The sequence below is a fragment of the Pezoporus occidentalis genome, unplaced genomic scaffold (genome assembly GCF_034315485.1).
Source record: "Pezoporus occidentalis ecotype Australia unplaced genomic scaffold, CSIRO_AGI_Poc_V1 ctg70, whole genome shotgun sequence".
Taxonomy (NCBI): Eukaryota; Metazoa; Chordata; class Aves; order Psittaciformes; family Psittacidae; genus Pezoporus; species Pezoporus occidentalis.
In genome coordinates, this window is record NW_026916053.1 from 125,994 (window position 1) to 145,244 (window position 19,251).

The following is a 19,251-nucleotide window of genomic DNA, read 5'->3' on the forward strand; positions in this document are numbered from 1 at the left end:
GTCACAGTGAAGCAGCCTTTAGATGACCATTTCAAACCCCTAAACTGGCCAGCCTTCACCAGGAGTGAGCAATGAGAGCTGCCAGGCTGGTCTCCCACACCCAGTACTTGAGCAATGTGTTGGTGCCACTGTGAACATGTAGCTCCAGCCTTTCCAGACTGCACATGGTGCAGCACTGTCCGTACCCTCCCTCCAAGCACCACGCTAAGGCCAGGCACCCGCAAGCCATCAAAACAGAGCTCTCCCTCCAGTGATGCAGAATGCCTTTTATGTGGAGACACGCTCTAAGGGTGCAGCTGCATCTTGTGAGTATAGGTGCACTGGCAGGACCAGTCCCTCCATGGCTGCTTATTGCCATGCACCAACAGACCTTATCTTCCCCTTCAGGCTGCCACAAAGTTGCTCACACAAGCCCTCCTTAAAGTGTCTCAGGCACCACTGGTACATTAAACTGTGCAGAAACTGGGACTTTGCTTATTTGCCCAGGCTGGGAGGGCTGGAGAAGCTGGTGCAGGCTGGAGCAGGGCTGGTGGAGGAAAAAGATGGAGCAGAGCCAGGACTCCCTAGGCAGGAGCAACCCATGTGCTCCGTGCAATAGCCCTGAAATCCTAACCTGCCCCTGTGGAATGATCTGAGACTTTTTAAACCTCTCTTCCTGTTTGATTCAATTTATTTTATTGGATGAGGGTGAAAGGATGATGAAGGCTTTGGCGGGTGTTTCGCATCCCTTAGCTGGGATACAGCAGAGAGGCAGGGCAGGGAGAGGAGGGGAAGAGAGAGTAAGCAGAAAAAACCCAAAGGGGGGAAAGCGAAGTGGTTTGACTGGAGCTGAGCTGAGCCCTGGGAGAGAGTGAGCGGGGAGGTGAGTCAGAGCGGGGCAATGGGACAAGGCAAGCCCCAGCGTGGCTCCAGGGCTTCCCTGCTCCACTCCTCTGTGACAGTCCCCATTGTGGCAGCCCGGGCCTGGGAGTGAGTTTCTGGGTGGCTCCTCCAGCAATGTAATTGCTAGTTAAATACGCTCAGAAGGTTAGATTATTGTGATGATGTCTCACTTTTGCCCATGTCTGCATCAAACAAATCATAAACCAAGCAAGAAATCTTCTTGGGTTTCCTTGCCTGAGGCATCATTTAGGAGTTGGATAAAACCTATGTTGTGAACAGCAAATCCAGCCACTGCTTGGCTATGCAGTTCTGCTGGAATACTGTGGGCTCCAGAAATTAATAGGGCTCAGGATTTCATTTATTCCAAGGAAGGGGGTGGTGGAGTGGCAGTCTTGGAAAACAAGGACCAGTTTCCTTGTTCCTGAAGTTAATACAGCTCGTGCTGCCTCTCCAGGGAAATCCCTGATTTCCTCCTCAGCCTCCTGGCTCTTGAGGAACCTCTGTCCTCGAGATCCTTCTGCACCTTGGCACATGAAGAAAATTAATTCCTTGCCTTTAAAAGAGAGATTTCAACTTCTCTGCTAATCCTTGCTCTTTAATACTTTATCTTCATTTTTATCTCATCCCTCCTCTGAGAATCTGTGTATCTAACAGGAGCATGTTTGTCTTCCGTTTGTTGAATGTGAGAACTGTTTTCTTTATTTGCCTGTATTGCATCCAGACTGTAAGGGGGACTAATCCTCCGGGATTACTGTGGTACAAGCTGTACCTGGAGAATCCTTTATCCCAGCGTCTGGCCCCAGGCTGTCATGGGCACCCCCAGCCAGGCAGTCACTCTCAGGGTCAGAGGTTTGGATTGAGCAATCCTCAATTCCCTTCTGGGAAGAGGCTCATTCTGGGGATGCAGAGGCAGCTGTGGACACACCGGACACATGCTGGCAGGTGGTCTGTCCCCATCTCCCACCCCATTATTTCTGGAGGTGTTGCTGCCTTCACTGCCCATCCTGGGCAGATGCCACCAGTCCAAAAGCCCCGCTTCCTGCCCCAGGCCTGGAGCAAGGCTTGGTTTTCTCAGCTCTGATGGTGAAATAAGGAATTACTCCTCCCCTGAACAAAGTCTGAGTTGCACAGATCCTGGAATCATAAAATGAGGCAAAACCCTTTAGCTCTGAGGGCTGAACTGGGCCCTATCTGCTCTGTAGCTCCTTCTCCTGGCTCCCCTGATGGGGATGGTGTTTCTTCTCTCCCATTTTTTTTTTCATTTTCAGGCATCTCTGTATCTCCTTCCAACTCCTCCTACACACAGCGGAGGAACTGCCCACAAACATGTGCAAAACCACTTCATTATTCTTTAACCGACTGGGCTGCTGATTGCTGGCAGTACTCATTATTGCGCTGACCGTGATGACTTCACCTGCTCTTCACTTCCGCTCGTCTGCACCCATCACCTCTACTGAGGCTGTGCCTCCTCCTGCACAGTGTCTGGAGGGCACCCAGCACTGTCCAAATGGACCCTGGGAAGTTAGGGGAGGATCAGCCCTTGTTCTGATGCTGAGTGTACCAGGACTATGGCTGGGTGACCTAAGCCCACTGCTCAGTGTCCCGGGGACATCAGTGGTACCCAGGTCTGTGGCCAGGTGTCTGTGGGTCATTGCCCCGTGTGCCAGGGCCATTGCGGGGTGTTTCCGGGTCATTGCCCGGTATCCTGGTCTGCGGCCGGGTGTCCCTGCCCGGTGTCCCGGGGTTACCACTGGTACCCAGCTCCGTGGCCGGGTGTCCCCGAGTCCCTGCGCGGTGCCCCGCTGCCATCCCTGATGCCCAGCTCCGGTGCCGGGTGCCCGGGCCCACCGGCGGCGCTCAGGGCCAGCCCCGGGGGCGGTCCGGGGTGGTCTCAGCCGCGGCCCCTGGCGCTGCCGCAGCGGCGGGAGTTTGCAGCCGGTCCCCGGGGCGCCCGGCCCCGCCCCGCGCCTCCCGCCCGCCCCGCCCCGCCCCGCCCCGCCCCGCCGCGGCTCATTCATGCGGCGGCGCTGGGCGCGGGTGGCGGCTCGGAGCGGCCCCGGCGCGGCGCCTCCCGCCGGGCCTCGGCGCATGTGAGCGGCGGCAGCGGCGGCAGCAGCAGCAGGGCGGCGGCGGTGCTGCCGCATCGGCCATGCGGTGGCCCCGCGGCTCCCGCGGCGCCTGGCGGCTGCTGCCCCGGCGCTCGCTGCTGGCCGCGCTCTTCCTTTTCTCGCTCTCCTCCTCCTTCCTTTACTTCGTCTATGTGGCGCCGGGCATCGGTAAGCGGTGGGCCGCGGCCCGGGGCGGGGGGGACGGCGTCTCTCGCGGGAAACGCTGAGTAATCCGCATCCCCGGCGGACGCTGCCCGGAGAGGGGCGGCCCGGGCCCGGCGCCCCCGGCGGCGGCTCCGCGGTGTCCCTGGGCTGCGCGTCCTTTCCTCCCTCCGGCGCTGGAGAGAGCCTGGGGGATGATTTCTCACCCACCCTTCCCCAAGGGGGTGCCCACTCGTGCCCCTCGGGGGAGGGGGGTCCGTGGGCTGGTGCCGGCTCCCGGTGCGTGGAGGCGCCGCGGAGGTGCCGGCCGCGGGGCCCGAGCGGTGCCGCTGCCAGCGCCGAGCCGGGGGCAGCGATCCCGCTGCTGCTGGAGAGTTTGTTTTGAAGGGGAGCGTTGCCCAAGCGCCTGTGGTCTGAACGCGCTCTCCGGTGGGAATCCTGCGCTTCTTGTCAAGTGGGAAGATGAGGAGCGTGTATTTCAGGAGAGCGTACTTGTCCCTGTGTCCTGTCCCTTAGCGGGCTTCACAGGGGACTGGAGTGGCCGCGTACCCAAATGGCTAGCACCTAGTGCCAGTACCAGCGAGGCTGCGCGCTCGGCTCCCCCGAGATGGGATCGGAAGGCAGCTGTTGTCTCCATACAGTGTATCTCGCTCCTGCAAAGAGCCGAGCTGCTGGTCTGGCCTTCAACCAAACTTTGGCAACAATTTATTTCTGTAAAAACAACCCTTTCAGAAGAAGTCTTTTGAATGGGAGTGTCTCCTTGAAATGTCATTGGTGTTGCTTGTGCCATTCCTTGCTTGGGCACCTCAAGGAGACCTTTGTGTTCTTTCCAAGATGACTTCCATAGGTTTTATTTGCAGATCATGTCCTATGGCTGCTGCTGGGCTTTGGGCGCCTTTCCTAGGGCTAAGTAGGGGTTGGCTAGTGTGGGGACCCCTGCTCATGTCCTGGGCTTGGCATCCTGTGCCTTCCCATGGTGGCTCAGAGCTCTGCTGTCCCAATGGGCATGCCACCGAGCTCCTGGCTTTGTCCTGCTGAGCTGCTCTGTGGCATCCATTGGAGGACAGTTTCACACTGGTGCTAATGGTGCTCTGTACACAGCCTGGCTTGTCCTGTTCTCATGCTGCTATGGGGATGTCAGTTGTTTAAATCAAATGCATCCTGCAGCGCATTGTAGGAGATGTCTTCTCCAAGAGCTGCTGTGGATGGGTGTCCTGGGTTCAGCTGTAGCAGTCATTTTTTTCCTTAAACCACAACAATGGGCTTTCCCCAGGCCCAGAGGGAACAGCTGTACAGTTCAGGAAGGGAACTTCGAAGGATGGTTTTGTTCCTTTTTTAGAGTTGTCAAATTAATTTTGTGCTGCCTCTGTATTGTCCCCAGTCCTGGAGGTGCTGTAGGGTATGAAGTACTGTTTAAAACCAGCTCTGTGCTTAGAGGTCTTTCCCTTAGTGGATCTTGGATAACACCGCCATGTCCCACCTGATGTTCTTGCTATCTGCAATGCTAAAGAGGAGGCAGAGAGGTGAAGGTGGTCTCTGTCCATGGATGCCAGCGATGTTCTGAGTCATCTCCCCATCAAGTAACAAATTGCTTCTGTTTTTTCCTTTTTCCCTTCTTTCAGCCAAAACTGTTCTGTCATGAAAACCCAGCCCAGTGCTCATGGGGCGGCTGAGCTTGTCCTCCTGGCACTTGGAGGGAGTTTGTTTTTCAGGCCAGAGATGTAAGGAGGAGCTTGGAAGAAAAGTGAATGAGCTAGGACATGAGCAGAACTGGAGGTTTTAATGAACCAGCCATGTGGTGTGTGATGGAGAGATGCCATCAGCAGGGTGTTCTAGGGCCTTTGGCCTGCCCACTGTTCCTTTGGTGGGGTGGGGTAGGGCTGAGCTGGTTTTCTCCAGCTAAAGAGCCTGGAGAAGCCTCTCCTCTAAAACCACCCCTTGAAGGATGTGTTGGGGAAGTGGCTGAAGAAGGACGGGCAGCTCACCAGATAAACCATGGACAGAGGAGTGGGAAAGTCCAGATAAATGAGACCTGAAACCCCAAGTGAGCTTGAACCAGATGGAGCCTGGGCTTGGAAAGGGCTTTGATCTGCTCAGTGCCACAGGCTGCTGGAAGCGTCTGCCATGGCCAGCATCCCTCATGGGGCCAGCGGCTGGTGGCCCCAGGGCTGGATCCAGGATAGCCTGCCTGGGCTGGGAACATCCCCGTGTCCCTATGGGAATATCCCAGCGTCCCTGTGGCAGGATGTGCTGTACTGTAGCAGAGGGCAGAGCTGGGCCTATCCCTGGGCCCCTGGTTTGAAGGGGTAAATTCATTGGCATCACTGAGGCTTGCTGTGTTTGTGCAGTTGTGCACCAGTGCCAGGAGAAAACTGGGACAGTTGCACTTCTGGGTGCTGTCTCAGCGCATTGATGTGGAGCTGGCATGCTTGCCGGATCCCTTGCTGGCTGGAAAAGCTGGAAAACTGCTCCTGGTGTCCTCTGGAGATGGGGAAGGGGAGCCCAGCCCAGGCTGTGGGTTGCCTACCCTAACACTGGCCTGTTGCCTGGCTGGCCATTGTGTTTGGCTCCTTGCAGCCCAGGTAATGCCAGCGGTCTGCTTGAGACGGAAATGCAGGAAGGAATTCGTGTTTACTGTCAGCAAATAGCCACGCTAGTTACCCTCAGGGAGCCCAAGGTTTTGGGGACTTATGTTTGCATTGTGCTGGGTTTGTGATGCCTCGTGAGCTCCTCATCTCTGTCATTCACCAAGCTTTCTTCCTATGGAACTGAAATTTTCCTGTGGATCCAAGTTTGTGCAGAGCAATCCAATGTAAACAGGCAGTGCTGCCTGCTTCCCAGCCTCACATCCAACACCCGTGTGTCCTCCCCATGTGCCACCCTAACAATTCACATCCCCGGGCTCCTGCAGCCAACTCTGAAAGTAAATTACCGGGGACCCGGCTGATGGCACAAATACAGCAGGCTCTGCTGTCATTCGATGCTGTTCCCCGGCGCTCGCTTGCTTTTGTCCCTGCCGTGGCTGGGGTGATTATGTGGGTCTGTCTCATCGTGGCCATTGTGCGCTGGATGAGGCGGCTGATTGTTCTGCTGCGCGGTGAGCTGGGGCTGGGACATGATGGGGCTGGTGGAGAGGCAGCCGCTGGAGGATCCAGGAGATGCTCCTGTATCTGCATAGGTCCCCGCTGCCTGCCAGGGGAGCCCTGTGAGGCAGCAGGTATGAGGTGAAGCTTGGACCATTCAGGAGGTTACCTTGCTGCCTTGCTCAGGGGTCTTGTAAACAGCAGGAGCAGGGTAAGGTGCTGTGTGGCAGACTCTGTTTTAGTTACAAGAAATGGCACTGGCCTTGTCTTTGGAATAAGCAGAGCTTGGCATTGGGTGAACTGTTTTATCCTGCTCTGGAGTCCCATGGGCACCTTGGTGGGTGTTCTTTGCAGGGCATATTCCTGGCACTGGGGCTTTTGCCCTTGTGGGGCAGCTGCCCTGTGTGCCCCTTGCTTATCCAGAAGGGATGTTCAGGAATGGGCTGGCCGAAGTTGTTCCGTCTGTGCCTGGACTCAGGGTTGGAGCAAGGATGGTGTGGGTACAGAGAGCATGCTGACATGGAGGAGAAACATTGAGAAGCTGCTCCTATTTAGACCTGACCTCTGCTCCTGAATTCATCCAGGGCACTGTGGGTCCTCCCAGGAGCTGTGTTGCATTCCCTGCCTGTCCTGTGTTCCCATGTCATGGTGGCTCATACAGCTTTCCTAAAAACATCTGGTTTTGTGCTCTTTTAACAGGTTTTAGGAAATCAGGAGAATTCCTTTCTGCAGCTGAGAACAGTTATGCTTTCACAAGCTGCTTGCACTGCAAGTTGCTGTTTCATCTTGATAACTCTTGCTGCCACAGTTGGAATTTCTCAGACCTTGGACTTGGTCCTCACTGAGAGGAGGGAGGTCAGGGGCCTTCCCTGGTGCTTGTGTGGCTGCACCAGGCTTTTCTCTTATTGTCTCTCCGGATGTTGGAGCCTTTTTATTGTATTTCGTGCCTTTATACTTAGGTGTGCACAGGAGTCTTACATGGTTGGGTCTGATGCAGGGAGGTAACGCAGAGAATTCAAATTATTCAGTGAAAGATTGACCTGTGTGAGAGCTGTAATCGTCTCTGGCTTTATTTCCTCAAAACTTATCAGGAATTGCTCCAGACCAGTCATACAGGGCATGAGGTAGGAGCATTAGCCCTCAGTCATATTTATGGCACAAAGCCTTGATTTTGATGGGCAGAAGTGCTCTGAAATGCTATTCCTTCTCACTGTTTTGGTAGACAGGAGGGCAGTACTGCAGAGACCAGCAGCATCCTTTGTACAGCTTATTTGTCACTTTGGTCCCTTGCAAGAGTATTAGATGGCCAAACGTGGCTGGTCCAATTCAGTTTAGTGCATCAGCCTGGCAGTCTTGGCACAGAGGAGTTCCAGGGTGAAAATGGGAGAATATTTTGCTCCTGTGGGGGGACCCCCAGGTAGGGGGACCATGGTGCTGGGGGAAGTGGCTGGTGAGGCTATGGCTCCTGCTTGGTGGTGAGGAATGGAGGAAGAGCAGTGGTTGTGGTCCTGAGAAGGGGGATGGCACTGTGGGATGGAGCTGGGGCTGGTGAGTCTGGAGTGGGGAGGTTGTGTGGGGCAGTGGGTAGCTGCTGCTTTTGGCTTCTATGCCCTTCTAGTGGGGATGTCAGCAGGGGCCTGCTGGGATTCGGTGGCTGGTAGAGAGGCAGAAGTGGGATGGCAATGTGGAGCCAAGAGCAAGGGAGCAGGGGATGCTGGCCATGGCAGGGAGCTGGTGCCCAGCTCAGCAGCACACTGGTGAGCTGTGGTGGCCTTTGCTCACCTGGGCAGAGGGTGCAGGTGCCCTTTTGGGGTTGCTGGCTGCTTGCTGGGTGGCTGGGCACTGCCTGAGCACAGGCAGAAGGTGAAGGTGCAGCTTGGAATAACAAAATGAGGCTTGCAGCCAGGCTTTCATCTCCCAGGTCTGCACTGTAAGGGAGTGTGGTATCCTCCTGTGAAACGCTATCAGTGCTGCCCTCCTTCTCCCTCCCTTTCCCAAAAGGTCTGCCAAGCAGCATTTCACAACGTCAGGAAGGAACAGTCCTGTTCCTCAGTGTATCCCATTGAGGTATTTGCAGTCATTGGATCAGACAGTGAGCCAGTGTGGGTAGTAAGAAATCCTTAAGTGTGCCTTGATACAATAACTTGAGCTCAGGATCTTCTGTAATAACATGAAGAAGGAGAGTGGTGACGGCTGTGGGAAATAGCTCCTTTGACAGCAACGCCTTCTTCTAGCACAGAGTCTCCCTAAAGGCCTCACATGCAGGCAGGACAGCAATGCTCGCAATGCATCCAAGGCATTGGTGATGCAGAGTGTTGGTTGGAGACCACCTTTTGGTCAAGGCTAACAAATTACAAGGTTCTTTGAGGGCAGGTGAATTACTAGGCTTTCTTTGCCTGTAAGCACCTGTGTTGTCTGTCAGGCACATCTGGTTTGGGTTATTTTGCTGATGGGTGTTGCAACTGCAGGGAGCATGTGAAGAGTTCATGTTTCATCCATCCATCTCTGGAAGGCCTGTCTTACGGAAGCTGATCAGCAGTCACAATCTTCCATGTACTGGTTCATTCCTGCAATTGAAGTGCTTCAAAACTTCAGTGAGCTGCAGTGAACCAAACCTTAAAGCAAAACCATTAGTGCTGTGAGCCCAGAGTCCCAGGACACCTCATCTTCATGGTCATGGGGACCCTTCATGGTCAGTGCTATCAGGCACTTGGTCACTTAAGGTGGCAGCTGGCTGTGGAGGAGATCAGGGCTCTGACACTACTGCTTTGTTTGCTGAGCTGATCGACTGCCTCTTTTCCAGGTGGAGTCATTAATTGCATTAACTCAGACAGCATCTGCTCTGCAGGGCACAATGAACACCCCAGGGACCCCTGCAGGGAGTGGAGATGAGCAATGTGGGAAGCTATATGTTTGCGCTTCTATATATTTGAATGCTGTTTCTGGACTTCGATATCCAAGCAGTGCATGGAGTCTTGAAATGCTTAATTTTATTGCATCTTCTGGGGAACCTGATAACGGTGGCACTGGTGACCTTCTACCAGTGGTGCTGGGTCAGGCTCTGCAGGACCCTCTGCTCTCCCTGTGACAGCACCAAAGGGTGAATAGTCTGGAAGAGAAACTGATATACCACTTTACAGAGAAAGTCTTCCCCTGAACAGCTTTATTTTTAAAGCATCATCATTACAATAAAATGTGTGTTTACTTTGACAAAATCTTCACTGGGTTATTTTAGTAAAGTTTATTTTCATACTGGCTTTTCCTTCTCCTTTGCATTTGGACTGTTCTGACTGTGGTTTGGTCTGACAGCATTTTAGATACCGGTGTGTTGGGATGGTTAATGTGTGATGGGAGGTTTTTACATGCAGTGGGCATTAGGCCTGTTTGGAGGTGGAGCAGGAAGTGTATAGTGAGGCTGTGCTCTGGAAATGCAAGAAAAAAACCCAAATCGGATTTTTTTTGAGAAATATTATGTATGTTTTTTGGAAGAACATGAAATTGAGGACATTAAAAACACGAGGGCTTTTAGCATCACCCTGAGCTGCTCTGATTTTGAAAGGAAAGGTAGACTGAAAAGCTGAGGGGTGAAGTCGGTGCCCGGCAGTAAAACTACCCTTGGCCATCCTCATTTGCTGCTTGGGAGGATCCCGGGGTGATGGAGGGACAGCAGGTCCCATTGGGTGCAGCTATAGCATGGAGTGTGACTGGCAGAGCTGTGGTGCTTTCTGTCCATTACAAAAGGAGTTTTCTGGGTCTTGCTGGTGGTTCAGACCTAAAGTGGAGGAACCCAAAATGAAGGAATGGGCTATCATGCTTGGGGGAAACCCTTGAGCTCTGTAGTGGCTATGGGTGTTCTGCATAGAGCCACAAGCTTTAGTACACCTTGTTGACACTTAGCTTTTCCAACACATGTAAATATTACTTCAGGAGTGCAGGAGACTTGGTTTGAGCTTCTTGTTCCTGGCTGCATAGGGAAGGCGAGGAGGGTTAGTGCTTGCTTGGACTGGGCTGTAGTTGAGAGCAAGTGACCATATTGTGTGTGACTCCCTAAAGATTATTTTATAGTGTTTTTGTTTTGAGGCGCAAAACCAAAGAACTCCTCCTTTTGCAAACCTGTGGTTGTGTGTGGTGGCCCTGGACTGATGTGAACTCCTCCAAAGCCCTTGCTCTGTGTTCAAGTCTTGTCCTGGGGCCCCTCAGAAGATGCCGTTGTGGTGTTGGCCAGCCCCCCTTGCAGCAGAGGGGACCGCAGCCAGGGTGCCTGTCCCTGTCCCCTTGGCTTTTGCAATAGGGAGGAGGCTGCTTCCAGGGGATGTAGGTTCAAAGTAATACCATGGTTTATTCTCTGGGTTATGCCTCAGTTTCCCTGCTCAGTGGGAGTTTGCTGTGTTAGAAAGCCGCTGTTTTCCTGCCCTGACGAGCAGGCACATTTCTGTGTGTGAAAACAGTGCCTCCAAAGCTGTTCTCTCCCTGTGCCTCTCTAATCTGAAAGGTAAAGCGTAGGAAATATTTCTGTATGGAGGATGCTACTGCACACAGAATGGAAGAAAGCAAATACAGGCAAAAGCCCCATTGCACAGCTGTGGGTTGGACTGTGGTGTAAGCAGTCTTCAGCCAGTGTGTGTTTGCTTATCTAGGGAATTCGATGGCAAAATAATTGATCGGTTGTACTTGAATGCTATCGCCATACAAAGCGATCAAAGGAACCACTTGAATCCTGGCACAGTGTTAGCCACCTCCTTTGCTTTGGAGAGGCTGGGGACCAATCCGGGCTGAAACTTTAAATATGCTGATCTGCTGCCAGGAGGCTCCTGTGCAGGGATCAGAGGGTTACCCTGTAATGAGGAGGATACGCTGGCGGAGGTCAGTGTCATGCCTGCGATAGGGGAACACGTACTCCTAATGCATGGTGTCTCCCCTCGGCAGCAGGCTGGGAGAGGCTGTGTCTGGAAGCAGGGATGGTACAAAGCATACAGCATGAAAGAGGAAAGCAAACACTGCAGTACACCGGGTAGTCAAGTGCCGGTTGGTATTTCTTTCCCTCACCTACCTGGCAGGAAGAGGAAAGCATTTCATTCCCCTTCCTGCCTCCCGTGCCCTCTGCGTCAGCACGCTGGCAGGAGGCTGCAGGAGCCTGGTGTGACTGGTGCTCCCATTAAAACACCAGCGGGATGGCTGGGAAGGGCTTGGAGGGGAGACTGCGTGCAGTGGGGGGCAAAGGGGGAAGCTCCTGGGAGTCAGCGAGCGATGCACAGACCGCAGGTAGATAAACCTGCTAAAATGGCTGTATTCCACAGCAGGACAGCCCGGGGCTGTTCTAGCTTGAAACTAGAGCGGGCCATGCTCAAGGCATGCGGTGTTTTCTGCAGCAACCTGCTCCGAGGGAGAATATAGTGGGTATTAAGTTGCTATCAGCAAACATGGGGCTTGCTTGCAGATGAGGACCCCATGGAGGGTGGCCCCTGGCCACAGCGGCTCTGGCAGGAGTGTGAAATGCTTCCACACATGCAGCTCGCTCTCATTCTGCAGTCATTTTTTTCCCCCTCAGTGTTTTTCCAACTCATGTCTTGCTGCCAGAGCCCATATTAATAATGCATGACTTTTTTTATGGTGCTTCCTTCCCGGCATCCCTTTCAGCTGCTGAGTCAGAGAAGATTGTTATAGCAGCAACCTCTGAAGCAGTGAAATGCCCCTGCAATGCTCAACTGCTGTCATTTATCATCCTGGCTCCTCTGCGGGCAGCCCTTTGCCTTGCCCGGCTCTGGGTGAGGATACCAGTGCCAAAAGGCTGATTTTGTGCTATACCAGCTGGTGACTGGTGAGATCCGCTCTGCTGAGCCTTCCTGGCTAGTATTTGATTAAAGCAGATACTGCTTCTGTTCACTGCTTTTTCTTTTGGTTTTGAAATCCTGTGAAGTTGTTTTTTTTTTCCCCCCCCCCGATCTGCCTAAGATTGTGCTTTGGAATTGTGCCCAAGACCTTATTTTTTCCTTCTTCCCTTCTTACTAATTCTTAAACCATTATTTTTCCCTCCTCCCTTGCACTCCCCCTGAGATTTATGCCTGGGCTTTTTAAGGTAATTGAGATGACAGAAGCCACATAATGTGTTAACATGGTTAAATTAACTTAAAATCCTTCCAGTGGCTGTTGAAACGTGCCTGGCTGCTGCAGGAAGCCTTGGAGCTGCTAATGGAGCAGGGATTTGCAGAGCTCCTGCCTCTTAGTTGAGATCAGCCCCTGGGGGAGGTCACCTCCCTGCAGAGCTGATCCCTGCATGCTGGGTCTGAAACCCAGGGGGAAATAGGGAGCAATAGCACTTTTCAGGGATTTTGTCTTATAATGACTCAAATAATAAACACAGAGTAACCTCGAGAGCAAATATCTCCTGTCCCATATCCTAGTGTATTTTTCTGTTTAGGCAGGAGCGGCTGTAGGGGGAATTGCTGGTGGGGAGCAGCCTCAGGCTGGGAAACAGCATCCTTGGGGCTAGAAAACAGCATGGAATCATAGAATAGTTAGGGGTGGAAAGGACCTTAAGATCATCCAGTGCCAACCCCCCTGCCATGGGCAGGGACACCTCACACTAAACCATGCCACCCAAGGCTCTGTCCAGCCTGGCCTTGAACACTGCCAGGGATGGGGCATTCACAACCTCCCTGGGCAACCCATTCCAGTGCCTCAGCACCCTCACAGTAAAGAACTTCTTCCTTATAACTAGCCTAAACTTCCCCTGTTTCAGTTTGAACCCGTTACCCGTTGTCCTATCACTACAGTCCCTGTCCTCATAGTGTTCCCCTGCTCGCTCTTCTGCCTCTCTGTGCTTTGAAAGACTCGCCTGTACGCTTATAGAGTGATCCCAGAGACAAGCAGGATGGGAGCAGGGCTTGCCTGGGGAAGGAGGGGTTCTTTTCACCAGACTTCCCAAGCTGCCTGGTTCCCCCATATCCTGCTGTTGGGGATGGCACGTGTACACCCACACTGGTGTCTGTGCTGGGAAGTGCAGGGAAGTGGGAAGAGAGGCAGCCTGGGACCTGGAGGGAAGTGGTGCTGCTGCTTGTCACAGCTGGTGAGCGCTGACCAGAGCAGGCAGATGGTGATGCTGCCCTTGGGAAATGGGATGTTTGTGATGCTGACCCTGGCTGCACACCTGCATCTCGCCTGGAGCCAGGCTCTTGTCCGTCCAGCAGCTGGAATAGTTGTCCTTGTTGTGATGTGCTTCCCACTCGGCACCAGTCCTTTCTGTTAAGGCTCTACAAATGCTGTGCTGATTCATTCCTCTCAAGGAAAGGGAAGCACAACTGATACGGTGTGAAACTCCCCCAAAGCTGCAGCGCATCCTCCTCCCGTGCTGCAGCCTGGCTTCCTCACTCAGTGATTTCTCTTGCTGTGGATTTTATTTAGGGCTTTGGTTGCTATCGGGTGCCCACTGCCCTGGCTGAAGGTGAGCCCGGAGACACCTTCCCTGTGCCCTTCAGCAGGGAAGGGGCTTTCTTTCCGTGGGTGGCTTTTGCCTGTTGCAGGGGGAAACTTTGCAGGAGGATCCCATGAACTCCTGTACCTTGAATCCATATGGGCAAGCCCTGTGCCTCCTTGCTGCAGTCACCAGTGCTTCTGCCTGCCTGGGCTGTGCCCCCATGGGCACCTTCAGGCTGCAGGCAGTCCCTCTTGCCTGGCAGTGAAACGCAATGCCACCCACAGCTAGTGAGATGAGTGACTTGCTTCTCGGCTAACAAGATTTAGGTGGATTATGCTATGTATTTAATCAAGGGCTAAGCTCATTGCCTTATTTGAAATGGATCAAAGCCCTTGAAAATGCTGGTCTAGAGACCAGCTACTGAGTGGCAATATTATTCAGCTGCGTTTGCGTGGTGTGAGAGTCGCTTTCGAAGAAGCTGAGTAGTTCAGCAGGCAGGTTGCAGACTGCAGCAGTGACCAAAATGCAGAACCAGATGGCAAGAGTGAAGTGATGGGGAGGTAGGAGCATGCAAATGTTAGTCATCCAGCATCCTGGATCTAGGGGGGAAAGGCTTCGTTTTCTAGCTTTCAGTTTGAAACCACGTTTCCAGCTACCTAGAGCTCCATGTTGGTAGGTAAGGGAGATGCTCTGGCATCAGGCTTCCACATCCTAGAAAAGCAGCTGTGATTTTAGTGTGAGCTTGTGTGGCTCTGCAGCAGGGACCCCACACCCCCTGCAGCGGCCATCAGCAGCACTGGAGCTCACAAAAGCCTCATCTCCCCTTGTCCTGGTCCCTGCAGCAGCGTTGCCCTGGAGCCCTGCAGGACTTTGGATGTGGCAGCAGAGCTGCTCATGCTGGTTGCAGAGGAGTGAAGCAGATGATGTCTCTTTTAGCCCAGAGGCGCTTGCTCCTTGCCTTGGCCTTTGCTGCGCTGGAGGTGTGCTGTGTGGTGGGAGACCACGTTTCACAGCAAGAGCAGCTCTCCCCATTTTGGGGCTCCTGCTTGGCACAGGCTGGTGCTGCCCTGCCTGCAGCTTGTCCCCATGGGGGTTGAGGGGGGTGTGTGCCTCCTCCTGCACCCCAGCACTGTGAGCAGTGTGCATGGACATGGCAGCAGATCTGCTGCACAAGGTCTGTTTCTGCCTGCGGGCAGGGGGAAGTGTTGCTGTAAGCAGATAGTGAGGCAAGTTGAAAGTGACTTTCCAGCTACGAGCTGTTGTGCTTGCTAGGGTCTGCCTGGGGCGGTAGGGTAAGGGCATCCAAGGTGCACAGCTATCTCCTTATTGCAAGGTTAGGGGTTCTTTGTGGGGAGGAGTGTTTGTGGGTGCCCAGTCCCTGTGTCCACACTCAGCGTGGTACGAGCATATCCTGTGCTGCTTCACCGGCCATCAGCTGGGCAAGCTGTTGGAACACACTGGCTATTCACATCAGCTTTCCTCTTTCTTGAAAACAGAACTTTGTTCCAGTAGCCCCTTTTCACCTCGCTGCCATTCAGCATAGGAGGGCAGCGCAGCTCGCTGCTGCTCTTCCACTCCATGGACGTGACTGCAGAACTGAAAACACCCTGACCAGATGGCTCATGTGGAGGAGTCGGGACTGGGGGGCAGGTATGGGAAACTTCTGCTTTGAGGTGAACCAAGATGTGCAGTTCTTACACAGCAGCAGGTGCCGGTGCTCCCCACAGCATCGCTGCTGCTTCCCCATTCACAGACCTGGCTGCCCCATCTCTCCTGGACATGGCCTGAGCCCTCATACAGGGCTCCAGAGCTTCTTGTGTGACAGCCACATGCAAAGTGTTCCCATGTTTAATTTATTGCTAATCAAACCTGCAAATGAGGCTTTGCCTCAGTTCTCCTCCAGCCCAAGCCTATTATGCATCCTCCTGCTCTAACCTGCATTTGTAATTACAGGCAAGGATTGGTCAAGCATCCTTTTGTGTTTCAGAGGCCTCAGCAGACTTGCTGGCTTGCAACCATCCCGTCAGTGCCTGCTTTCTGGTGTCTTGGGTTGTATTAAATGGTCTTAAAGTTTCTAGGCTGCAGCAGTGGGGGGTGTCTGCTGGTACCTGGCCCTGTTAAACTGCTCCAGGGCTGCTTGCTTCGTGCATTGGGTTGGGAAGGGGCTGTAGGGCAAGAGCGGATGGAGGGAGCAGTGCTAGGAGGGTGCCCAGGTTTGGAGTGCTCTAGGTTAGCCCTGCTTCCACCTAATTAGAACAGAAATAAAGCCAGTCAACACAGTAATTGTCTTGTTTGCTGCTGTGCTGCAGAAAGCTGATGGCAAAGCAGGGCTCACAGTGGGTGCTGACACCAGTCCTTCTCCCCCTTTGCATCCAGGGCACTACATCTGTGCGGCTCGGGAGTGGGTCAGGAATCCCCTGAACTGCAGGATGCTGCTGAAGAGCAACATGGCACTTACAGGGCTGTGTTTGCAAAGCAGTGCCAGGGACTCAGCTGTGTGGAGGATGGGGGGGGGGGGCAGAGGACACTGGTGTTCAGCCATAATGCCCCTGAGAAGCAAGCACAACCTGGCCAAATTGGATAACTTGAGTGGATAAATTAATCTGTAGTGAAGGGCTGGTGCTTCAGCAGGGAGGAGGAGGAGGGTGGGCTGGTGCCGTACTCTGCGGGCTGGAGGGGCTGTGGGACACCAGCTCTGATCAGCACCTGGGGATCAGCACACGGCCCCTTGGGGTTGCTCCAGCCTGGAGGAGTCCTGCCCAGCTCCTTGCAGCCTTCCCAAGCCTGGGGGTGTCTGTAATAGCTGACCCTGACCATTTGGAGCAAGGGGGATGTTGGGAGAGGAAGAGGTTAAGCCCCTGATGAAGCTGCCTTTGCTTCCAGCTGTCCTGCACAGGGCTCTTCCATTGCCAGGCACACTTGAGGATTTCTTACTACCCACATTGGCTCACTGTCTGATCCAATGACTGCAAATACCTCAGTGGGATACACTGAGGAACAGGACTGTTCCTTCCTGAGGTTATGAAATGCTGCTTGGCAGACCTTTTGGGAAAGGGAGGGAGAAGGAGGGCAGCACTGATAGTGCTTCACAGGAGGATACCACACTCCCTTACAGTGCAGACCTGGGAGATGAAAGCCTGGCTGCAAACCTCATTTTGTTATTCCAAGCTGCACCTTCACGTTCTGCCTGTGCTCAGGCAGTGCCCAGCCACCCAGCAAGCAGCCAGCAACCCCAAAAGGGCACCTGCACCCTTTGCCCAGCCAAGCCAAAGACACCTTGGCCCTGAGAGCCCTGGGGAGCTGCTCAGGTCTGTCTTCACAAGATGCGTGGAGACATACGTGGTGTTTCGGTGTGGTGTTTTTAGGACGCAAAGGAACCATGCCACTTCCAAGACCTGAGAGCAGCCTCGATGCACTTGCGAGTTTTAACTTCCCATGGTGAGGCTGGGATCAGAGGCTGAGGAGACATAAATGGGGGCGGGATACAGAGGGGACAGAAATGGGAGGTGGACACCTATGGGCTCTGTGTACAGTCACAGGGAGTTGCTTGGGTGAAGCCCTTGCTGGGATTACCACAGCTTCAGGTGGGCGCGGGGGCTTTCCCCTCTGCATCTGTGACCGAGACCAGGGCAGGAGATGCCACGGGCACTGGCCCTGCACTGGTGCAGGAGATGCCAATGTTTGCTTTCAGAGGTTGTGTTTCTGACCCATCCCACCCTCCCTGTTTGCATGCTCAGCGTACCCTGGGGCCTCCGCATCTCGCCCTGCCTGGGATCTGGTCATGCAGGATGGTGCCAGCAATGCTCCCTCCCGGCTTTCCCAGAGCCCAGCCTTGTGCTGTGGTGGCAAAGCACTGAGCTGCTCCTCGGCTCTTGCTCTGCCTTGCTTGTGCCCACCCGGGTCCTGTTTGCCTGGGCTGGAGCATCCTCCAGCTGCTGTGTGCTGGTGCTGGTTCCCTATGGATGGGCTCCTGGGGCTGCTGTGTCAAAACCTATGTGGGGACAAATGGGACATGCAGGGGTGGGGACAGCTTCTCAACGCAGGGAGCACTGGCCTCTCGTTCCCAGCATGTTTATCTTTCCCAAGGTAGCCGAATGTCTCACTCCTGTTTGCAGAGCTGGATTGCTGGCTGCAGGCAGGCTGGAATTGATTAGTTCATTGGGGTTTTCGCCCTGCCCTGTTGCTCATATCAATGAGTGAGCAGTCAGGTCCCTTGGTAAACACAGCTCTTCAAGAAACCTCTGTGTGTGAGGAGCTTTAAGGTGTGAGGGAGTGGGATGGAGGGAGGAGGTTGTTTGCTGTTCCCCAGGGTGCCCTCATGTTTGCTTGTGCTCCAGGACTGCCAGGCGGTGATATGGAAGAACTTTGGCTTGGAATTGCAATTGCAGAGGCACCACGGTGATGAGGGCTGGTGACTTGGGGCAGGAGAAGGCAGTGATGGCTGAGCCCCGTGCTGCTGGGAGGCTGTGTGCAGGCAGGCTCAGTGCCTAGCACCCTATGCTCGCAGCCTACTGCAGACAGTGGCATCACTGAACTTCCATCATGTTTTTCCCCTGGTTGTACAAACACCAACCTGGTGGGGTGGCAGTGTGGGGGGCCACAGGCCTCCTGCCCCTCGGTTGATGTTCCCATCACCCTGTGGTGGATCCTGAACCCTGCTTACAGCCTGGGGCTGCGTGACCCTCTTATCCCTTGCTGAGCTCAGTAGCCTTGTTTCTGCTTATCTAGGATTAATGTGTAACTTAATGGCAGTGCACTAGGCACAGTTCTGAGAGTGTGGTGCTTGTAGTAGAGGGCGGTGCAATGCAGATTTGTGATGCCTGGGTGCTTTATTTCCTCCTTCCTGTGATAAGGGTCAGGGTTTTCTTATGCCTGGCACCAGGGCAGCAGCACTGTTGGTAAATGCCTCCTGTGGTTGGGCAGAAGAGACGAGTCGGCAGAGAAAGGGAGAGGATGGTGATCCCAGAGGGAAGCCACAGGGCATGGTGCTTCCCTGCTCTGCTCCCCACAGAGAGGGGTCTGTGTGTGCTGGATCCCAGGGTCTGGTTCCAATGTGCACAGCAGAGAGGAGGTTTCTCCCATTTTCCCCTATTCAGGGCATCCCAAAGAGGTTCTTGTGCCATTGCTTTTCTGTTGGCACACAGGAAGGTGTCGCGCAGGAGTGATATGATGCATTGTTTCTTAGGTGTTAAGTAAGTTCATAGATAGAGAGATTAATTATTTCCGGTGCAGTCATTCCCTACTCTGATAATGGAATTGGTTAATTTAGTTACAGCAGCTGTACTACTGGTTCACTTGTCAGGCAGAAGAAAGCCATATAAAAATGTTAGGTATTCCAAGGCTACATAGCCCACAGCAAAGCTCATGAATGTCTTAGGACATCAGAGTTCTTACGAAATCCCGTAGCTAATGGTCTGTGTGTTGGAGCTTCAAAGTTGCATCCTCTCTCTGATAGCTTTTTTTCCCCTATAAAAACACAGCAGCTGTACTGACTGTTTGCAGTGCAGTCTCTAATTACTGCAGACAAGAACAACTCTGTAATCTTACTGCGGAGGCCAAGCTGCTGTGGATCTTAATGGCACTGTGTGGCGAAAGTACCCTT

At 53.7% G+C, this 19,251-nt stretch overlaps 1 protein-coding gene across 1 annotated transcript in view; it reads left to right on the plus strand.

Annotated features, from left to right (window-relative positions):
• The first annotated feature begins 2,991 nt into the window (after nucleotides 1-2,991).
• B4GALT5 (beta-1,4-galactosyltransferase 5) overlaps nucleotides 2,992-19,251 on the plus strand; it is a 37,882-nt gene continuing 21,622 nt past the window's right edge. The window contains exon 1 of the mRNA XM_062642359.1: nucleotides 2,992-3,158. Coding sequence (XP_062498343.1) covers nucleotides 3,032-3,158 — 127 coding nt within the window. The 5' untranslated portion in view covers nucleotides 2,992-3,031. The remainder of the gene's footprint in view (nucleotides 3,159-19,251) is intronic.